The sequence below is a fragment of the Malurus melanocephalus genome, unplaced genomic scaffold (assembly GCF_030028575.1).
Source record: "Malurus melanocephalus ecotype Western Australia unplaced genomic scaffold, MMel_1.1 scaffold_290, whole genome shotgun sequence".
Taxonomy (NCBI): Eukaryota; Metazoa; Chordata; class Aves; order Passeriformes; family Maluridae; genus Malurus; species Malurus melanocephalus.
The window spans coordinates 253,521-274,734 of record NW_026623522.1 but is presented as its reverse complement, the minus strand read 5'-3'; the positions used below and the strand labels follow the sequence as shown (position 1 = coordinate 274,734).

At 34.9% G+C, this 21,214-nt stretch overlaps 1 protein-coding gene across 1 annotated transcript in view; it reads right to left on the bottom strand.

The window, feature by feature from the left end:
- The window catches only part of CFAP69 (cilia and flagella associated protein 69), a 29,297-nt gene that overhangs the window by 7,106 nt on the left and 977 nt on the right, over nt 1-21,214 (bottom strand). Inside the window, 19 exon segments of the mRNA XM_057376775.1 lie at nt 576-675; nt 1,234-1,255; nt 2,792-2,929; nt 3,464-3,656; nt 4,996-5,077; nt 6,100-6,218; nt 6,659-6,777; nt 8,030-8,194; nt 9,086-9,302; nt 9,788-9,909; nt 9,994-10,042; nt 12,070-12,193; nt 12,758-12,935; nt 13,060-13,209; nt 15,019-15,117; nt 16,468-16,544; nt 18,469-18,578; nt 19,630-19,695; nt 21,055-21,178. Coding sequence (XP_057232758.1) covers nt 576-675; nt 1,234-1,255; nt 2,792-2,929; nt 3,464-3,656; nt 4,996-5,077; nt 6,100-6,218; nt 6,659-6,777; nt 8,030-8,194; nt 9,086-9,302; nt 9,788-9,909; nt 9,994-10,042; nt 12,070-12,193; nt 12,758-12,935; nt 13,060-13,209; nt 15,019-15,117; nt 16,468-16,544; nt 18,469-18,578; nt 19,630-19,695; nt 21,055-21,178 — 2,254 coding nt within the window.

Below are 21,214 nucleotides of genomic sequence, written 5' to 3'. Positions count from 1 at the left end.
TGCTCTAGTTTCCTGTAGGCACATCATTGTTAACTTTACACAGAATGGATGGATGGATTGACGGATAAATGGTTAAATGGATGGATGTATACTGCATGTAGAGAMAAAGATAGGAAAGCACAGAAAAATCCTTACCAGAATATGTTTTTAATGCCATTTTTAAATGTCCCCTTAAATTGACCTTACTGCACAAAGACACATTCTTACTCTCCAGTCCTTCCCCAATTTCTTACTCCTAGCACATTCCTGTCTTGATCTGGCAAACAGTTGAAATTACTTTTTCCTGAGTTATTTTAACTAGCCTCAGTTTCTAATCTTATTTTCTGTGTGGTCACAAACATTTGTAGTAGTATTTACTACTACAAGTAGTAGTGATGCAAGAACCTGGTGACTGATGCAATGCTGGAGATAGGATTTTTCTTTTGCTGATAAATACTGGCTTTCACTATATGAAACTACAGCTGACTTGTGAAATAGGGGACAGCTTTTGAAGGGGTGTTTGTTGTATCCTGAGATATACTTGCTATTTTTGGCAAGTAAGGTACAGTAGTAATATTTGCTTGAACTATACTCACTTTAAAGTCCATATAACGTTGTATAATAGCAAATGTAACAGAATCCTTAGCAGGTAAGGCAGGTAATTTTTCAAAATCTAAAAGAATATTAATCACATCAGTATGATGAATTAATCTTAAAATATAATATTCTAAAAAGTGACACCTTATTTGTCATAAAATCACAWRCAAAATCTTCATCACACATCCMCCAATTTGTCMCTCTGAGCAGGCTTAWGMTGATAAAACCCCCCTGTTTCTCCAYAATACATTCTCTCTGTTCTAAAATMTTTACTTATGAATGTCTTCATTGGCCTTCCAATCATTTGGCAGGCCAGGATGTCACACTTTTGTGGTAAGGGTTTGGTTTGTGTTAAAACAGACAGTTGAATCTACAGACCAGAGTTTCTAGAGCAGCAGTTCAGCACATACAAAGTTTGCTAGAACTGTGAAGTAGCCAACAGGAAGATTGTATTAGTGCTTTGTTTCAAAGGTCTGTAATGATGGTGTCCTCCATCTTGTAGACTTTTGACTCAAGCATAATGCCTTGAGCATCATGACTCTACCTTTTTAAAATATTTCCAATATGTGCAAAAGAATAAAGCAGAGAAGTATAGTTTCTGATTCTCTGATTATTGTTTTTTTGGGGCACAGAATGATAAATGCACTTAATTAAAATCTAAATATAATCAATCAAATATCTTTTTAGACTTCATCATATCATCTGTGTGGTAACTGGGAAAGTAGAGTATAATTACATTACGTTTTGAAGTTAAGAAATACCATAAATAAAGAAAATTTACCACTGCTTTTCTAGATCATCATATTACAGACTTAAGGAGCTTAACAGCAAGAGGAAGTTGCTGAGAAAAGACTTAAAAATATTTCCATATGTTAATATCTACTTTCATACCATTTCAGTACTTCGCAGCAGAGAGTATAACGTATACAACTAACATGGAAGAGATCTGTGAATAGAGGAGAGAGCTGGAAGAAAACCTTGCTCCTTTTGTTTTCGTAAAGAATCCAGCTGTGATTCAACATTTAATATAATTAACACTACTAAAATTAGTAAGAACCTGGGATACAATAGAGAGTAAGTAACTATAGATATTAGAGAAACTAAGGATGTTTTGAAACCAGTTCATTCTCTAGGTAAACCAGAGAACTGGCTGAAGCAATCTCAGAACAATAACTCATTATCTTTGAACCTGCAGAGAATGGACATGAAAACACAAAAAAGCCTAGAAAAAAACCCTGAAACAAATAATTACACAAATAATGTCTATATAGTTAAATGTTAAAAGCGAAAAAAATTAATATCCATGAATATCTATGAATTAATGAAAACTAAGACCAACTTTTGTCTACAGACAGAAAAAAAAATCTCATAGATGTGGAAGAATTTGTCACTCATTTTGACTTCAGTCTACGTTTCAAGACAAGGAGATAACAAGTATTTATATTCAGTTAGGAGGGACTGTCACAATTGAAAAGAAAATATTAAAATATAAATTAATCTTGCCACTCTGAAAAGTTACCTAAAACCACAGAACTTAATTCAGTAAGGACAAATAAAAAAACCCCAATGTAGGAATAGCTATCTGTACAAATCCAGTGTGGTATATGACTGTACAACATTCTAAGTTGAATGGGCAAACAATATCATACTACCAGGAATACAGCAATTGTTACAGTAAGATCTGAATRTTTATCTACAAGATGAGCAGAGTAACATAACTCTATTTGGCTGTGAGGGCTCTGCTGAAGTACTGTGTTCAGTTTTGGGACACCACAGAGCAAGAAGAATTTGAATCAATTGGAAAGACTCCAGAAAAAAAAAAGAATAATTCAGGTAATGTTAGAAAAAGCATTCAGTGAGTAACATCTTTTCCACATCTAGGGAAGCAAATGTAGAAGTGTTAAAATATGTGAAAGAAATATTGTGCATGGGAAAACAAATTGCGGAGAATTTCAAGCAAATTTAAGGTTTAGTCCTAAGAAAACTCTTCCTAGTGGTAGGGGCAGCAAAGTAGTGGGGAAGTCTTCAAATCCCAATCAAGAGGGACTTTAAAAAACATAATGAGCAAGCATCTATTAATTAGAGTTCTGATGATGCATCGCAATGTTTCCCTTGACCTTTTTTTTTTTTTTTTTGAAGTGACTTTATTGATCACCAGTGAACAAGTTCAGTTTAATGACAATATGACACTGACAAGGCAACTCATTTATCTTACCTAGCTTACAAAATAATGAATAAACTTTTGCCCGTATGCTCTCTGAAATTTCCATGATGGCAAAGCTGGGACAGTTGGAAGGCACAGGAATGACCTTTTGCTGTTTCTGGAAGCTGGTWGCAATAGGTCTCTTAGGATCTAATAATTTAAAAACACAAAACCATAGTAGAAGAATGAAGAGGTATTAAGTTTCCAAACTTGGAGGAAATGTATCTTACTTTGTGGACACTATGTAAATCATTTTGATAGTTTGGCTGGGAATTTGMACAAATTTTGGGCCAGGAAATTTTAATTAGCATGAATAAAAATTCATGAGAAGAGCACTCATTTCTTTTTGCAACATATAACAAAACAAAATGCTTTTTTGTGGAAGAAATTTAATAGTTTAGTTGTGCAGCATTAGAAAAACTGGTCATGGTTCTGTTCAGTAATTGGTTCATTCCCAGCTGATGTAGAAAATACCATGTAGTGGCTAGAGTGAAATAAAAATAAATTAATGAATAAAATGAAACAGAAAATAAATAAAAAAGAAGATATTCTAGGTTTGGTATGAATTATCAGGTAGAGCAATAAATGCCATTATTTAATTTCACCGGGGTTAAGACAACAAAAGCAAATAATGTCATTATTTTACTGAATTGCTCACAGTTTCACATGCATCATAAAACTTACCAACAATCCTTCCATATTGATCACGCCTGACTCCCAAATCYATCTCCTCCTCTCTCCATAGCTGAATTAGAAGGTTAGCTGCTGTTTGATCTCTCTTTCCTCGCCAGGTATTGAAGTGCAAATTTGTTTTAGGGTTGTCACAAAGTTCAACCAATATTCCAAGAATTATATTGCACAGCTTCTTTTCCTTTAACTTGGTCAAGGGAAAAGTAAAGAGAGTTTTAAATTGTTCAGATCACACTGATGTCTACCTTCAGAGAAATTGCATACAATGTAATCAAGTAACTGCAAGCTTTTCATCACTCGTAGTTGCACAAAACTCATGTATAAACTTATAAATCCTTAAAGTTTCTGAGATCCTGCTGTGCAAGGTTCAATAAATCAAGGAGCATGAGGGGCATGAGTGTAGGATCATATAAGAGGCACATTCCTGTGTGTAGAATTACACAGTAGTTTTTGTGCATATGCCTCTAGGATGACATGCTGGAGAATTTTCTGTCCATGCCTTCAGGATGGCATGCTGGGGAATACACTGCCACCAAGGGTTATTGTTGTAAGAAACAGACTCTGAAGGCAGAGGCTGAGCAGTACCACACAGCACATCYTCTGTACTGTGGCCAGATCTTTCAGCAGCAGCTGAGAGGAGACAAGGGCTTCAAACTGAAAGGGGAGAGGTTTAGATTAGATATTAGGAAGAAATTSCTTACTTTGAGGCTGGTGAGGCACTGGAACAGCTTGCCCAGGATGTAGCGGATGTCCCAAGCCTGAAGGCTGGATGGAACAGGCTGGATGGGCCTTTGAGCCACCTGGTCTAGTGGAAGGTGTCCCTGCCCATGGCCAGGGGAGTTGGAACTGGATGATCTGTAAGGTCCCTTCCCACCCGGGCCATTCTATCATTCTGTGATTCTAAGGATCTGCACCCTTGCACTGCAAGGACATCAGGGGCTGACAGTACAACCAGTAAGGATGAAGAGCAAAGGGACCAAGGAAGGTSCATTTTTATTTTGTAAGACATGAAATGTCTGTGCCAGCTCTATGTCCAAGACCCACAGAAGTCACTATACACACAAGATACATGTACAAAACAACTTTCAGTATAAAAACTTTTAAAGCCATCAAGTGTATACTAACTCTGCTTTTACTAACTAATATTAGCACTTCAGAAGAGCTGAAGTGCTTTTCTAAACAGAGATGTTATCCAAACTAAGAGCATAGCCTGAGTTTTCTTCTCAAAAATAGTATAATTTTGTTAAATGAAAAACTCCCTCTGTAAATAAGTAAAAAAAAAAAAAAATACAGGGAAAATTTATAAAATCATTTCTGAGCAGATATCTGGGTCTCTCTCAGGGTTAAATACACTGGGGGTTTTTTTTGTTTGTTTGTTTGGGTTTTGGGGGGTGGTTGTTTTTTGTTTGTTTGCTTGGGTTTTTGATATTATAACAATCTTAGGAGATACTGCAACAAAAATAATGTAATTTCCATGCTGTTTTACTACTCTTTCATTCCACAAAAACAATAATAAAAAMACCTACCGCCAACAAATCCAGAAGGAGAAAAATGCCCTGTTTTTCAATAAAGGAGTTCTCTGCRATGTAACATCCAACGACACAGGACCTTAAACAGAAATAATTTCACTTGTGTAGAAGCATTTTTATGCTTTAGAACATTCTACAATAATTTCATTTATTTTTCTGAATTTCCATTTGGTATGCAATATGCTTCATACCTTCTGGGAGTAGAAAATAATGTTTCACGTGCCTTTTAATTTACACTTTTAACTAACTATACCCTGCTTGACTGCTCTTTCTTTTCCAGCAGGTGGCACACCTGCCTTGAAAGCAGCCCAGGAGATCTGACAGGTCCACRATGAATTGGTAGTACGTATTTTAACTGAAACTAACTCAGTAAACGAGCTTAAAATTTAACCAGATCATGTCCCTAATCTGGTTTATTGTAGGTCTATGTGAGTATTTCTGCCAGCAAAATCAAGGGGGTGAGTCAAGCAAGACTTTATTTTGGCAACAGTTTGMTTCTTCCACATTAAAGTCATCATAAAGCCAGCATTCATGTTGCTGTTGCTTCCGTAGTTCCTCAGCTGTGGTCATTAACACAGAAACTAAAGAGATCTCCTGTATCAGTATTTTCTCTCAGCAAACATATTTGGTTTGCAGTGTATTTATCAACCTCTGCCTTAAAAGAAAGTAACTTTTTATTTTCCTCATGTATTGTCAATCTTTAAAGTATTTCTAGCACAATAAAGTTTACAAACAGTTTCTATGCTTACACAGTTTTTTGATAATGTTAGTCTATCCTTGCCTTCTGTTTACTTCTCTGAAGTTATTTACAGACTCTAACCATCTGCTTCTCTTAGAAAGTCTTGAGTAACTCTGCCTGATAGGGTCACTCTGTGTGGGGAGTGAGGTTGTCATCCTGAATCCATACTTAGAAAATCTTACATGCAGTATAATCMATTTCTTTTGCATAATCAGAAATTATTCAAATTTTATGAAGAATTTTTATATATTATGAAGAGAAGAAAGGCCTATACGTGCAGAGAAAGGTCATAGCATTGTAAACATAAAAACCACAAGACTTGACATTTTTCTGAGTTACTGTTGCTAAAATACTTCACTAACCACAGRCAGTCGAGTGCACTGAAGAGGAGACAATGGTGGCCTAATCCACTGTACAACTTCTTTGGATCCATCCTGAAGAATGGGATAAGTATGGGAATTCCTTCACGGCTGAAGAGTTCCTGTTGAGGTGTTAATTAAAGCAATGTTTCTTAAGCAATATKTACTAAATAGCTACATGTAAGAAAATAGAAGGGAAACTGGGAAATGTAAATACTTATATTATAATAAATTTCGCCCCCTTGTGAGAGCAGGATATACTCCTTATACATAAGAAAAAGAGATTTTCAGTTTTTTCCAAAGTGCTAGTTAATTTCTTAGCATACTTTCATATAACRATCTCAAAATAATGTAAATTAATCATTAAGTAGATTCAATACTTGGAGAGTGGATTTCTGAGTTTGTTTTTGCCTTTTAGTTGTGTCAAGATACATGACTTGTTAACAATGAACTGCAGATGGCATCTGCTTTTGAATTAAAACAGAAAAAAACAGTGTCCCTTAAATGAAAATATAACATGTTTTCACATTTTCTGCACAGTATAAGATAGATAGATACATACCTTTCTGTGAAGATCACTGTCACAGAGAACAGACAAAATAAATAATGAATCAGCTTGGATTTCCACTAGAGTGGCATCTTCTTTCTCTTTAGATTTTCTTATTGCATACTTTAAGACATCTGTGAATGGATATATTTTACATATATGGATATCCCTATACACAAGTCAAAATTCTATTACAACTGCTGCTTTTTAAAAAAACTCAAATTTACATGAAGGGATTCTTAAAGTAAGTTCAGTTTTATCTCCTGTGTTTTTATAATAGCTTACAGAAGTGCAGCACTCTGATGCTGCAGTTTCATGGCCTTTACTCTTGGTGACAGAGTTAATGACAGCAGTTTGCACTGACTTCTCCCTTGCTTAGACTCTGTGCTGCCCCTTGTATTATGCTGGTGCAAGGAATTCAGGGAACTGATCTGAATTAGGAACTCTTAGAAAAAGACAACAAACTTACTGGTCCACTCTACTCTGCAACTTCCMAAATGTTTGTGTGGACAGTGGAAATGTGGAAAAAACATGAAATACCACTATTGCTGAGCAAATCGGCCTTGGAACCACTATGTGAAAGATGGCATTCATACACAAAACTCCCCTAGAGTAAGAAAAGTTACTTGATTCTGATAGTGTTAATTTTGCTTTCTCTAAAAGCTGTATGTTTCCACAGAGTTTTCACTGGAGTTCAACTGAGGCYATAAAATACTTTAATTTCTAGGTTTTTTATTAGAATATACTCTTTGCATTCCAAAGGATCTTTCCTGTTCTGTTTACTTCAGTGTGACTCCTTCAGAGTACTGAAAACTTTCTGTTATTGTAAGAAAAGAACTTAAAACAGTTTRTTTTGGAATTTAAACCCAAATTTAACTGTAGGTATGTGTTACTGAAAAAGAAAATGCTCTAAAATTGCAGGAGCAGTGGTTAAGTTGTTTTATTCTGTTTTTATTACTCATGYTGTTCATAAYAAAGGCACCTTGTTAGTAGTTTTATTCCACTCAAGAGGAGTTGTGGAAAGCAATATTGTAATAGACTTAGGTGGAAAAATACTCATGGATTGGAGTTTCTGGGGACTACCACAATGAAAACAAGATGTACCAAATGCAGTCACAGAAAGGGAGAATGGGCAGCTTTTGCTCTGAAATGAAACACCTACACTGTTAAAGCTGCCTTCTTTGTTCAACTCATTCAATGTGTGCTGAAATRTAAAAAGAATTAAAAATCAAATCTGTTCAATCTTGGATTAATTGGTAAGAGTTTTTTAGTTTTTCAGCAGTCAAAGGAATAACATACTAAAAACACAGCACACAAAAACGCCTGAACTTTCATTGTCAACAGAAATATACTAATTAAAGATCAGCAATACAAACTGTGCTTTACCCAGTAGCTGGCTAATTGCTCCCTGGTCACACAAATTAAGGCTCACAGCATCATCATAAAGAGACACAGCAGATCTCAGCACTCGGAGGCTGTAGTGCAGTTGTGCAACTTTGTTGCCACGACCACCTGCTCCATGGAAACTGTTACCTTGACCAAAGAAAGGATCTGAGGAGCAAACACAACGAATAGAGGCTTTGGCAGACAGCATATGTTCAGAATAATAATACGCTCAGGAAAAACAAAAACAAACAAATAAAATCCAACCTCAAAACACAACAAAAAACCCCAACCCCCACAACAACAACAAAAACCCCAAATCCTTTTGAAATTAGAAATGATTCTTGTTTAAAACCACCTAGTAATAAGCCTTTCTGGGTAGGACTATACTCTTTCTACATGCATAAAAAACGTAAGATTTTGGTGAGCATTTAAAGTTATACATTTTTTAAACTTATAAGGTTCATGAGCAGTCTTTAAAACTCAAAATATTTTCTTCAGCATGACATTTAAAAGCAATCTTTTGAGCTCCGCTCAACCCAAATAAAAATTTCTTCCTAGGAAGACACACCAATTCTATGATGAAAAACATCTAACCTCAGAAATGCGGTCAACAAAACTGAATGCACTCGGTTATCTTTTTGCTTAGCCCACACTCTCAGTTGATGCCCACAAGCCAGCTTTAGTCTGGAAGCTGCCTTACAGCTCTGAGTTAACATGTCCTGTCTCACGGCAAGAATTACTGGTTGGACTTGTTGCCTCAATGGAAGTGCCTGGCTTGCTTAAAACACAGACAGTAGAGRTGTTTGGCTGCCCACACAGATGAARGGATATCAGTATAGTGGTACACAGGGAAAGGGGCATCAGCTCATCCTTCAGTAGAAAAAAAAAATAGGATGGTTGGTTGTTTTTTGGAAACATTTGTTTCCTAAGCRACCTATTGAAAAAGAATCATTCTGACACCTTGAGTTTTACATTTTCTTTTCCTGTCAAAGAACATAARTTCAGTTGAACTGTTTTGAGGTTACTTGTGTGTGAAAGCTATGAACATCTACTGACCTTGACCTATGCACCATTCTAGAAACATGAGGAGCAGAGTATTCGCTTGGCAGGACAAGTATTTGTCTATTAACACAGGAGCCACTGAAGCTAAAACTGAAATTGCATGAAGCTGTAATTCTTCATAGAGGACAGGTGACCAGTCAGGAAATCCAGGMTTTTGAATTGGTTTTACATAATAAAGCAAAGCTGGCATCACATGATTTTCACTGAGGAGCTGCAGAGTCCAGACAAAGAAAAAGAGACAGTTTACAGGTTTCACATGAAAAAGAAACAAGAAAAATCTAAAGCCATGAGTCAACTTCATCTTCCATACCCTAACAGAATTATTTTTTCATTGAAAGACTGTGTCATGAACACTACAAGTAAAGGCAAACTCTCTTTATATTCTGTAGCTTTCCCACAGATTGTGGTTTGTTAAACTTTATTATGTTCTTYAGGTGTATTTAAAAAATGCTCTGCAGTCACTTGTCAGCAGTTTTCCTAGCATGGTCTAGGTTTGTAACATTTTAAAAGAGAAATTGTATGCTGCTTTCCAACAGCAGGACTTGGTCTGAAGCTAAGTATGAATTCTTGATTTGGAGARCAGATAATTTCAGTGTACTGGATTTTGCCAGATGGACAGATAAGTAATATTTTTGTGATTCATTTGTCTTTTCCAAAAAAAAAAACCCTTATTGTTTCTATTCTGTTACAACTTACCTGTGCAGCAGATGGGTTTTTTGATAAGACTCCTATTACATTAAATAATAACTTCTTCATCTCAAAGTCCTCATAAGAGTAGGTAAATTTAAAACCTTTTATCAAGGGATTGCGTAGTTTAACTATGAAGGAAATTGCAGATAAGTTACAAAAAAATCATCATTAAAAGCAAAAATAGTGTAATTATGCAGTATGCAATCTCTTACCTTCAGCAAATGTTGAAAGTACTATTAAGAGCTTTGCAAATCCACTTTCCTAATAGGAATTCAAAAAACATACATTAATTAAATTAAATCACATTGAAATTAAGACTTATGATTTAATTTTGGTTTTGCTTTTTTCTTCAGAACACAGAGCTTAATGTATCCTATGGCAGAATAAACAGAATTTTATCAAAGAAGAGATCAACCATTTGGACATTCTACAATAATAACCAACTGCAGACCTAAGGGTACAATTAGTTAAATCCATGCTCCATTCAGTACAAGTCTGAACTCCTATGGGGAAGTCCCAAAAGCATGTAATCACCACTACAATCTAACACAAGAAAACAATTTTCTCAGTGCTCTTAGAGTTGTGTTTTTTAAATGCATTTGTTAATGTTTTTACATCAGCATCACCAGCACATAAAATTTTGTGGCTTCTGTTGTGCACACCAATGCACTTCAGTGCATTTACAAGTAAACTTATGAAAACTGCATATATGGGCTCAGAAAATGAAATCTCGTAAATCATAGCTCCYAGAGAGATAACAGAAGAACAATAATGTCTGATATAACTATGGATAGGGCCAAGACCAGGAGGTGTCTACRCAGCACGCTAGAGGCAAAAGAGTTTTGTTTCTGAGATAAGCAATTAGCAAACAGACAGCTTTGTTCTAACACAGATAATAATTAATATAATTATGAGCTTTTCATTACATATATTTTATGGTTTGCTTGTGATGAGAAAACTGTTTTCCTTTTCAAAGGCTCAGATTCTTTTGCTGATTTCTGAACTAMGTAAAATACAAGACTGACTTTTCTGATGTTCTTGGATACTATATTAATAAAAAAAAGGGAACATTCTGAAGCAAATTTCTTTAGTATTATCTATATGGCAGGTTTAAAAGGCAATGTTAATGCTTTTTTCTACCTGATATTTATACCTTGTAAGATCTCTAGGCAAGCTGAATACAGAACTTAAATTAAATTGTTTTAATATTTTCTTCTCAGAGAAACAATTTTTCCTGCTTTTAGTAGAAGGAATTAAAAATACATATCCTGTTTACCTATCTTATAGGAAGAAAATGCCCTGTTTCTAAAGCCAGATAGACAATTGTTTAGAGATCAAATAGAATAGATAGAATGTTTCAGAGATCAAATATGTTGCTGCCATAGCATAACAGACATTTCATACTAGTTAGTGTCAAATGAAAAGCTGAAATGAAAAATCTGTAATCTTCATTACAGACTATAACATCTATTTAGTAATACAGACAATTGGAAAACTTCTATTCRAGTAGAAAGAATTCCTGAACAGCTAACAGATCCACAGGGACTTGATTTCTTAATTAYTCAGTATGTATGTTACAACTTCATTTGAAGTTCTAAATCTCAACTGTACAACAAGAGATTAAAGGAATATTAACATCTATAAAAAATTAATTTCTCTCCAGGTTTCTCATAAAAATTCTGGAATATTACAAAAGAATGAGTCATCTACATTTCAGGCAAGTCATGGTAGTGCATTATSTGACCTAGCCTTTAAAAGAATTTATGTGCCTCTTACCAACTGGATCTAAATAATTATTTTCTCAGAATTTTACTTAGAGCTCCGGAGCTGATTTTTGGACAACCCTTCTTGCTCCTGGTTATGAAGCAAACATTGAATTTGGGTCATCTGAATATAGCCTATATCTTCAAACAACAAATGAGATTTAGTGCAAAACTCATTAAAAGAGAATGGCACATTCAAGAATACAAGAGTTAACATACTCTTTTGCACATAAATAATGTTAATGCAATTTTACAAGTATTGAATAAGGTTGATGGCAATATTCTGGGCTAATGACCTATAAATTTTAAGTCTCTTTGAGGTAAAGACAATTGCAGAAAGAAAAATGTTTCCTCGCTCAGCAAAGAAAGAAAGAAAGAAAGAAAGAAAGAAAGAAAGAAAGAAAGAAAAAAAAAGCACTGGAGAGAGAGCAGAAAAAATATTAGAACCCTAATGGGAAAGAATACTGAGCCTATAATAGCAAAGAGGAAATTATAAGTCTTTGGAATACAACTGTAAATGCTTACAATCATAGGTGCTGCAGGGTTTTCAACCAGTAATGTGGCAATCACCAAGAGGTCATTCCGTAGATGCTGATCACAGTGCCGGAAGCCATGCATAAGAAGGTGTACAAACACTTCTTTCAAAGTTCTTAAAAGAAAATGAAAGGCATTTTACCTTTTCCTTTGATATTCTAATGTTAGACAGCTCTATGTGCAYGAATCCTCATTCAGCATCACACTTTTCAAAGCCTTAGGGTTTAACTGCAAGAGAAGTAACTTAAAACTTTATTATGAAATAAATTCTTTTGGGTATGCYAGACATCCAATTTATTCATATATGCAAGATGCATGTATTAAAAATTGCACCTYCCACTGTGTTATAATTAATTAATAGAAAGACACAGCATTTACTCCAACATGGAACTGGACATTGCTGAATGATTACTGAGAAGAAATAATCTAATCTTAMATAGTTAAAACAGTCTTATGCACTAAGGAAGAACCTGTTAATTACTCCAGCAGCGGATCTAGAAATAAACCTTGTATATCATGGCATAGCAACAACTGGGTMAAAACTGAAAACTTAATGAGGATGTAATAAGAGACCCATTTACATTTCTCTCAGTTAATTTCAAACAAAATGCCGCACAATAGAATGCTTTAGAGCCTCCAAAATTACAGTATTAATTCATTAAATGCTCCCTGTACTTACTGTACACATTCCAAGCTACTGAGCTGATTAACAACTTCTTCTTTTGAGGTGTTTTCTAGCAGGTTCCATAGGATATCTGAGGAACGGAACAGCAGCTGTCCTGAGGGATCAGCACCATTTAGATACAAACAGAGTTTGCTGGCTGCTTGGGCCTTCATCATTAGTCTGCAATTYGTTTCTGAAATTATGAAAATCTGAATAATTAATTCTCTGTAGGTCAGAAATTGTTTCAGTCATGTTGACAGAACAGATGATCTAAGATCAGTGGTAATGAGATTGTTGAAAGAACAGTTTGTACTAACCAGAGGTGGAAAGATGCTGCAGAGCYTTAAGTACCCACAGCTTCTCAATAAGTTGATTCTCAACTAAAGTTAGTGACATRAAAAGAGTTTCTGCTAATCCTCCTACTTCAGCCATCTGGATTTTATAGTCTGCACTTGCTGGCTGGTAACCTGCACACACAATAGGTTTAGTTATAATGCAGTTACTACTCAGTAYTTTTATTACTTCATAAAGTGTTCATCCTTTCTCAAGAAAGGATTGAGAATCAAGYATCACATTTCAAGCAGTTAAGAAAAACAATCCAATTCACAAAAACTGCTTTTCTTATATCTGAATACTGCCTAAAACATATCCAACAGACTCACCCTCAAGTAGACTTAAATGGTATTTAAACAGATTTATTGTTTCTTAGAATTTGGGAAATGAAGCAAAAGCAGGGTTATAGAGGTGAAAAACTGTCTTCAGTCATGCAGTAAGTTGTTGGYGCACAACCTAGTTCTCCTCTGTAGCCTGTTCACTAGAGAATTAATGCCTTCTATCATCATATTACTTAAATTAAGCAAATCCAAACTTTGATTTATAAGCTTGACTTTCTAATGTTTCCCTGGTTTTACTTCTGTCTATGCATATGCAAACCTGTATTTCATAACTGAATTACAGGGAAGGGGAGGTACTGAGAGAATAAATTAGTATTTATATACAATAACTCATGAAAACAAAGTTTATCTTAAGCAGCTTAAATATATCTGTATGTATATATATATATATATATGTGTCAAATGTCATGATGTACAAGATTGATAAATACAGATAATGCACATGATGAAATGAGTTTTAACTAAGTGTAAACTCTGACAGGCTCCAAGATGATATTACTTTATAGATAAAAGAACTGCAGGGTCAAACTTTGGCAAGATTTCCATATATGTTTCGAGATTAAATATTTTACTTTAAAAAAACAGACTGAAACACATTCTTCATTTCAAGATAACATATCTTATTTTCTAAATCTGAAGAAGAAAAATAAAATTGCTCAATAACATTCACTTATCCAGATGGAATTATTTACAGATGCAGAACTAAATGCATACATAGCTGCTTGCAGGGTTTGAATCTTGTTTGTAAGATAAAAACAGATATGMATGCTTTCATATTTCTAGAATTTTGAAAGGGCTGTAGCAGCTACAGCTTTATTAGGGCTCTTAAAATAAATGAAAATTTGTAAGAGGGCATAGACTTTTAGTACCACAGTGCAGAAACAYAGCAGGAGAGCACATTGATATCAAGCACACTCTTTGGCCCACAGTCGAGCCACACTGTGGCAATGTTCACCTGAGCTTTGGCTGCCTATGAATCCTGTGCTGTCTCCGAGCATGTAATGCTGAGTCCCTCTGGGAGGGGATTCRTGACTGTCTCTGGCACCATCATAAGAGTCAAAGGAATTACAGAATATTGGATTCTGATCATGCCTGAGCCTGCCTAGCCTCTTTCTGCAGAGACAAGTCACACAATTTATTCAAACCTATGCTCAAAAATGTCCATTCAATATGAACTCAATCAAATTTAGATGTGTTCAGAATCATCCCTCACAACACAAGTGAAACCAGAGCTGCTTCTCTACAGGCTACATATAAAAAGCTGAAAACTACGTTCCCCTTTTCATAATTCTGATCCTAACTACTTTTTTYCCCCTCCATTATCCACATTTCAAAGATCTTTTATCACATCACATTTTCAGGATGCTATTAAATGCTAATTCYGTAAGTGTAATAATTAATTCCTTGTACATTGATGAACTTATTTCAGATTTAGAGTATGCATTTCTATAAAAATATGTTAATTGAAGATTTGCAAATGCTCTGTATTTAATATATGAGATAAGGTAACCATAGTTTTAAAGAAAAATTAATTGATAACAAATTAAAAGGAGCATTTCAAATTAACTGAGATCAGTAAAAAATAAAAATACTGTGCTTTACCTAAAAGTAGTTTTCCTGGTAGTTCCATATTATAAAAGCTAATAATGCACCTACAGATTTGTATTTTAACTTGAGAGCTTGGCACTCTCATCAAGTGACCTGTTAGAGGGAGAAAGAAATGAAATTTACAGACTTTATAATTTTTTTAGAATGTATTCTTAACACAGTATTTTTCTTTTTACAGCACTTAGCACTTCCTTTTGTCATAGCCCCTACAATTCTGTAATTTCATGTGAAGTTTAATTGCAATATATTCAAGGGACAGAGACTCCCACATTGGAGAGGACAAAGGGGTCTTAGAAGAGTAGCATAATTTTAATCAAAAAGTCAAGGTGCTTATAAGACACTAGATGTTATTACAGAAGTTGTGGAATTCTGAGGAAAGCTACCACACTAAGCTGTTGTAATAATTATCATGTCATTAGAAACTCTTCTTCTAAGCAGATATGAAATGAAACAAGGGGAGCATAGAAAGAGATCTTTTTCACAAGTTAATGAGAATTTCATCTACAGCTACCAGTGTCTAATATGAATAATATAAACAATCTTTGACATTTTAGTGTATTTTTGGACATATAACTCTAAAGAGCACCTGGAACCATCTGCAACCAAGTGGTCATTCTGCTGCCTACTTGGATCTCTGMAAATAAAGAATTCTAAAAATATTTTTTATCCATTTCAAGGAAAATATTTCTTTCATGTCTGACAGGCTGATTGTGCCACTTTTTTTACCATTTATGTCTTACTATTAATTGAGCTGTATTTTCATTCCTGCTCTATTCTTAAACTTTTTGACCTACAGTGCTTACAGTATTTTCTTTGGCAATCACAAATACGATGCACAAAAAGATGTAAAAGCTTCATAAAAAATATTTTGTTATTAGAGGTCTGAAGAGTTTTCTGAAAGATGGAAGCTCATGGCTCAGATGCAACAAGAAGCTGAAGCTAGAAATTACTACTCTTAGTAAGGCATGKCATTAAACTGTTTTGTACTTTGCTTTTGTAGGTGATAGTTGTCAGGGTTTTCGGTTTTGAAGGTTTGAGCTGTGAGTCAGGAGTTGGTCTTCCATTGGTTGCAAAGAAGAAGGAAAGATACATGTTCTGGGAATCTCAAGTTTCAGTGTTTATAGAAGTACACCAATTTCTCAGATCAAAATTAARTGAAACAGGGTATATACAGGTTTAGTTCTTCATCTGTACTGATAAAATCTTCTCATGTAGCTTTTGGCATTGGCAAATATATAATTCTGGTAGCTAAACTGCATGTTAGCTGCAGAGCAGAGTAAAAATAGCTTCTAATACTAAAAAGCATGGAGGAATGAATGAATAATTGAAAGAATTACCTACATTTACTAAGGAGTAACAAGAAATTAAAATTATACTAATAATACAGTTGATTTTATTGTGGCATAATAATAATTTTATTGTGGCATATCAGGTTACACTYACCCAGTTGTGCAATGGATTGTGAAACTTCAACGGCATAGTTTGCCTCATCAAATGATTTCTTTTTGTGAAACGGTAACCTGCAAAATGAAATTTAAAAATATTACAACTATGCTTTAATCAAGTCACCAGAAAAGTTCAGTAGCTTTTCTCTTCTTCCTTGATAATTTTTGCCGGTATTTTTTCTAAGATGAATGCATTCTTTGCCACGCCAATTTATGTTGAAAGTTCTGGTTTCACAATCTGCAATTACATGTTGGCAATTAGTGGTACATATTCATAGATAATATTTTCATAATTCAAATATGATGCAATAAGACATGCTRAATAAACAAATGTCATTTAGACAGGGACAACTAAATCCTACAACCTAGAAAGTATCAGGCTGTTGCAGAGCTAGGCTATGTACAGACATGTGCAGAGGTGGAAAAAACCAGATCACATCTCTGGGCAAGACCTCTTGAAATGGATAAAAGTAAAACCAATAAAGTGACTCCAAATAGACCAACAACACATTTATTTTTAAAACAGGATATGAAGAAATACTCAATAGCATACTCAAAATACTCAGATATAAACATGTAGGTGCTGAAACTGTCTAAAAGTAAACATTACAACAGTGTGCTAAGGTCTCTGCAGCACATAGAGTAGAAGCAGGTTTACCTCTGTAAACACTGCCAGAGAAACAAAAAGGAGAGAACAAATAATGAAAGAAATGTTGGGGAGGCAGGGGAGGGAGAAACAAGACATCATTGAAAAAAAAAAGTGAAAAGAAGACAGGTAAGCAAAAGTGGTAATGAAAGAGTGGAATATTTGACTGAAGAAATTCATGTATCTGAGACTGAATTTTGAAAAAAAAAAAAACAGCCCCTGCCTCTGGTTAAAGGCTTCTCTGTCATGTGAAGTAGTAGTGAATTGTGATGGAATTTCCATAGTACAGAAATTAAAGCACAATCCTAGGGTGCAATTTTCCAAAATATATTCATTGTGGAAACCACAATTAGTGCTGAGATACTCYAACAGACAAAAAGTCTCACAGCTACATTTTATCTACTTTATACTCTCATTCCCAGGTTTGTCATGCTTCTAACAAACACCAAGGAAAATTAAACTTCAGGATGTACCTCCTCATTCCCCACTGTGTGGCAGCAAAGAAAAGCAGTACAACTGAGGATGCTTAGGGAACAAAAAGATTCAGCTGAGGAGTCCTGTGTTTATTAAACTTAACAGCTGAGAGAAAGCTATGTAAAAATGTATTTGAATATCTGTTTCACGATGCCACTAATTTTTTGTCTAGTTGTTTGTTTTTTCTTCTTCCTTATTCTCTTCAATTGAAATGAAGTAACTGTAGGAATAACTGTAGTTACAAGAAAACCGTAAGTAACTTTACTGAAGGAGAAAACTGACAACTGTGGTAACAACTCAATTCTATTCTACAGATTACTTAAAGTACAGTATGACAACAAAGATGCCCAAGAGCTCATGCAATATATTTTAAAGTAAATAGAAATCCTGTATCCTATTGATGTTCATTYTCTTCTGTAATATGGCTTGTCATTTTGTAAACCTTACCTTCAGGTCTTAAAGTGCCTTCGTGTCACCCTAAGCCTTTAAAATCACTGAAGAACTTGTTTGAAACAGCAGAACACACCTCACCATTACTTAGCTGCTGAATCTTTTGAGGTCAGCAGTCCCAGAACGAAAGGCAATAAGACACCTTGGGGAATCTGGCTTCCAAGCAAGCTGGGGCCAAGTACAATACAGTTTTGACTTATGTAATATGTAACTGCACAGATACTGAGCCACTAAAATAGGTCTCTCCTTCATGTCAAATTGAACACACGGAAAACAGCTGTTGAAAGGGAAGCATTATACAATGGATATCTTGCAGATACAGGTGCTTTGTAGATAYATGCTGTGTGGATATGTCAGTTGCCTTAGAAAATGTATGAACCTGTCAGTAAGCAGTGTTTAAATCTCTAAAAGATGGGCTGAAGTACTTACCCAAATAATTTAATAAGTTCACATAAAGGCTCGGTGAAAGCTTCTTGTTCATTCACTTTTTCTGCACACAGGTTAAGAATTTCGTTAATTTGTGCTACATCCTTAAGGGGCTTTTAATGAAAAATTAAGGAAATCAGATCATCTGTATCACTATATATCAGAAGAAAAAGCTGAAAACTGTGTTCATCACACTCCCAAGACACAACCACGAAAAAATAAGACCAATGTTYCCAAAGTTAGGTGTTTTAAAGAAGCATGTGAGTCAATACTTAGGCTTTTTGACACAGCCYTCCTTTCACAGAAGTACAACTTTCACAAATCCAATTTAGGTGTATTCTCAGYTGAACTCATTGGAAGTTCAGCACTAAATACCTAAAAATGTAGGATGAAAAGTTTTTACACCACAGTGTCAGATTTAGCTATCTAAATTGTGGTACTCAAATTGTTTTCTACTCTAGTCCCAAGTGACTAACTGAAGTTTGAAAATCTGGATCCAAATACATACTGAGATTATTTAATATAGAATAGAGGCACAAAATCAAAACTGAACATATAACTGAGACTGAGAAGTTACTACCAAACCACTGACTCATAGAAACTGTCTTTAAGTACACAACTCAATTGTGAAGTAATGTGATKCCTTAAATCACTGTGTAATTATCTGAACTGTATAAAAATAATCCTGTTTTTCCATATGCCTATATTCTCCCTAGTACTTCTTGTTATTGGAAGCCTTTCAGTTTGTACTGTAAATATGAAAAAAAAAATCAGATAAGTGAATCTGACTTCATTGCTCCTTAAAATGCCTCTTTATTGGAATTCATTGCTATTTTATTTGCTGTTTCTTAAGTAGTGGCAATAATTATGCTTTTGTATTCTGAGTTGAAAGTATATCAGTACATTTTGGACACTTTGAACCACTGTACAGGTGAGAACCCTCTATTGAATTTTGGGACAAATGAATCTAATATCCAAGAATCTTGCCAGCCCACCAGCCTTGGCTGTGTGCACACAAGGAGACCAGTGATGAGAATGTATGTGGATCATCCCTGTTGTCCATGTGGAAGCACAGTACAGCATCAAATACTTTGCTGAAAAGTCAGAGTATGAYCATACATAAAAGACCATGACTTCAGAATTCTACAGTGGCAAAAAGGATACAAGCCCATTATCAAAATGCTTGGCTACTTTCTTGAGAGTTTTCAGCTGCTCTTTTTCCAAATCTTTCTTAAGTAAAAGAATGAAAAGCAGTTAATTGCAGTTTGCCTTAGAACTTAATAATTAAATAATTATGGTTATCCCCTTTTAAGTTTAAATGAAAGTACAAACCAGATTAAAAAAATTACAGGACACAATGAAATTCTGAAAGTGCTTTGCAGCAGGATTAACTCCATGATCAAGCCTCATTTCTAAGTACAAAGTCTGTTCTCTTGTAACTGAAGAGGCTTTTAAAATCCCCATTCAAATGTGTGGACTCCTTTTAAATTCTTTGGGATTATTTGTAAAGCAACTAAGAAAACCAAACCAATGTCACATATAACATAAATGTGTAAACATGTAAATCTACGTGGCTTAGAGTGCTCTGCACCACTAGGAAACAGCYTTCAAATTCAAAGCTGAAAACAACTGAGGTGAGGATTTGTTAGGGTCTGTCAGCRATGTGCAGCATTCATTTCAGCTCTCCTGAGCACCTCCCACTTGAGGCAGGMCAGGAAGTTGTTTCAGAATCCTTTGGGCATTTTATCATGTAGCTTATGTTCTCTACAGAAGCAGTAAACAATATCACCCAGCACCTTTTTCTTCAGTCAGTAAGTTAATTCTGTCATCTCTGTATTAAGAAAGGGGGAGAGGGAAAAAATACAATTACTTTCCTGTGGGTATTAATTTAAAATGTGCCAGTTTCAATCAARTTCTTGTTTAAGAATCTAAATTATCCATACTTTGGATCAAAATTATKTGATGGATTAGTGAATTTAATCTGCCAAATCATCTTGTGAGGACTAAAAATAGTCTGTGGAAGCCCATGACATGCTGTTTCTCCTACAACTGTGTGCCTRGTCAGTTGTATTGATTCTTCAAAACTGACCTTTCCATATTTCTTCTTCATTTAAAATTGCTTCCCTGGAGAACCATTAGCAGTTTTCTTGGGCAATTACATAAACTCAGGCCATATTTCCAGTAAGGTATATGTATGTATATCTGTTTCCCAACTGTAGATTTCGGTACTCTAAAATTCTCAAGTGGGCTAGAAATTCTGCATGTCTAGTTTTTGAATGCACACACGTTTGTCTTTAAGTGCCTRTGTGATCTTCTCTTTCTCACTCTATTTTTAATATAAAACCAGAATTGGAAAAAAATGCATTTTTAAAATTACAAGTATAATCTTCAGAAGCATTCAAATATCAGAAGAGATACTCAGCTTTGAGCTCTGTAGCTCAAGCCACCTGAGCTTATATAATAAAGTCATATGAGTTTATTCAGGGCAGGTGCTATAGTAGCTGTATAAATTTGTCTGAACCCCATTACTCCCTGTGTAACAGATAGCAAGGTATCAGGGTTACTTACTGAGTTATCAGGGTTACTTACTGAGCCAGAACCTTTGAGTAGTTTGATGACGAGATCCAAATCCACTGATCTCAGTTGTGCATCCTGAAAAAAGTCGCACTTTTAACCTTTCCATTTTAAACTTTGAGATTTTGCTTTAAAGGCGCTTAAAATGTGAAGTAGCCACGTTAAACATGAATTT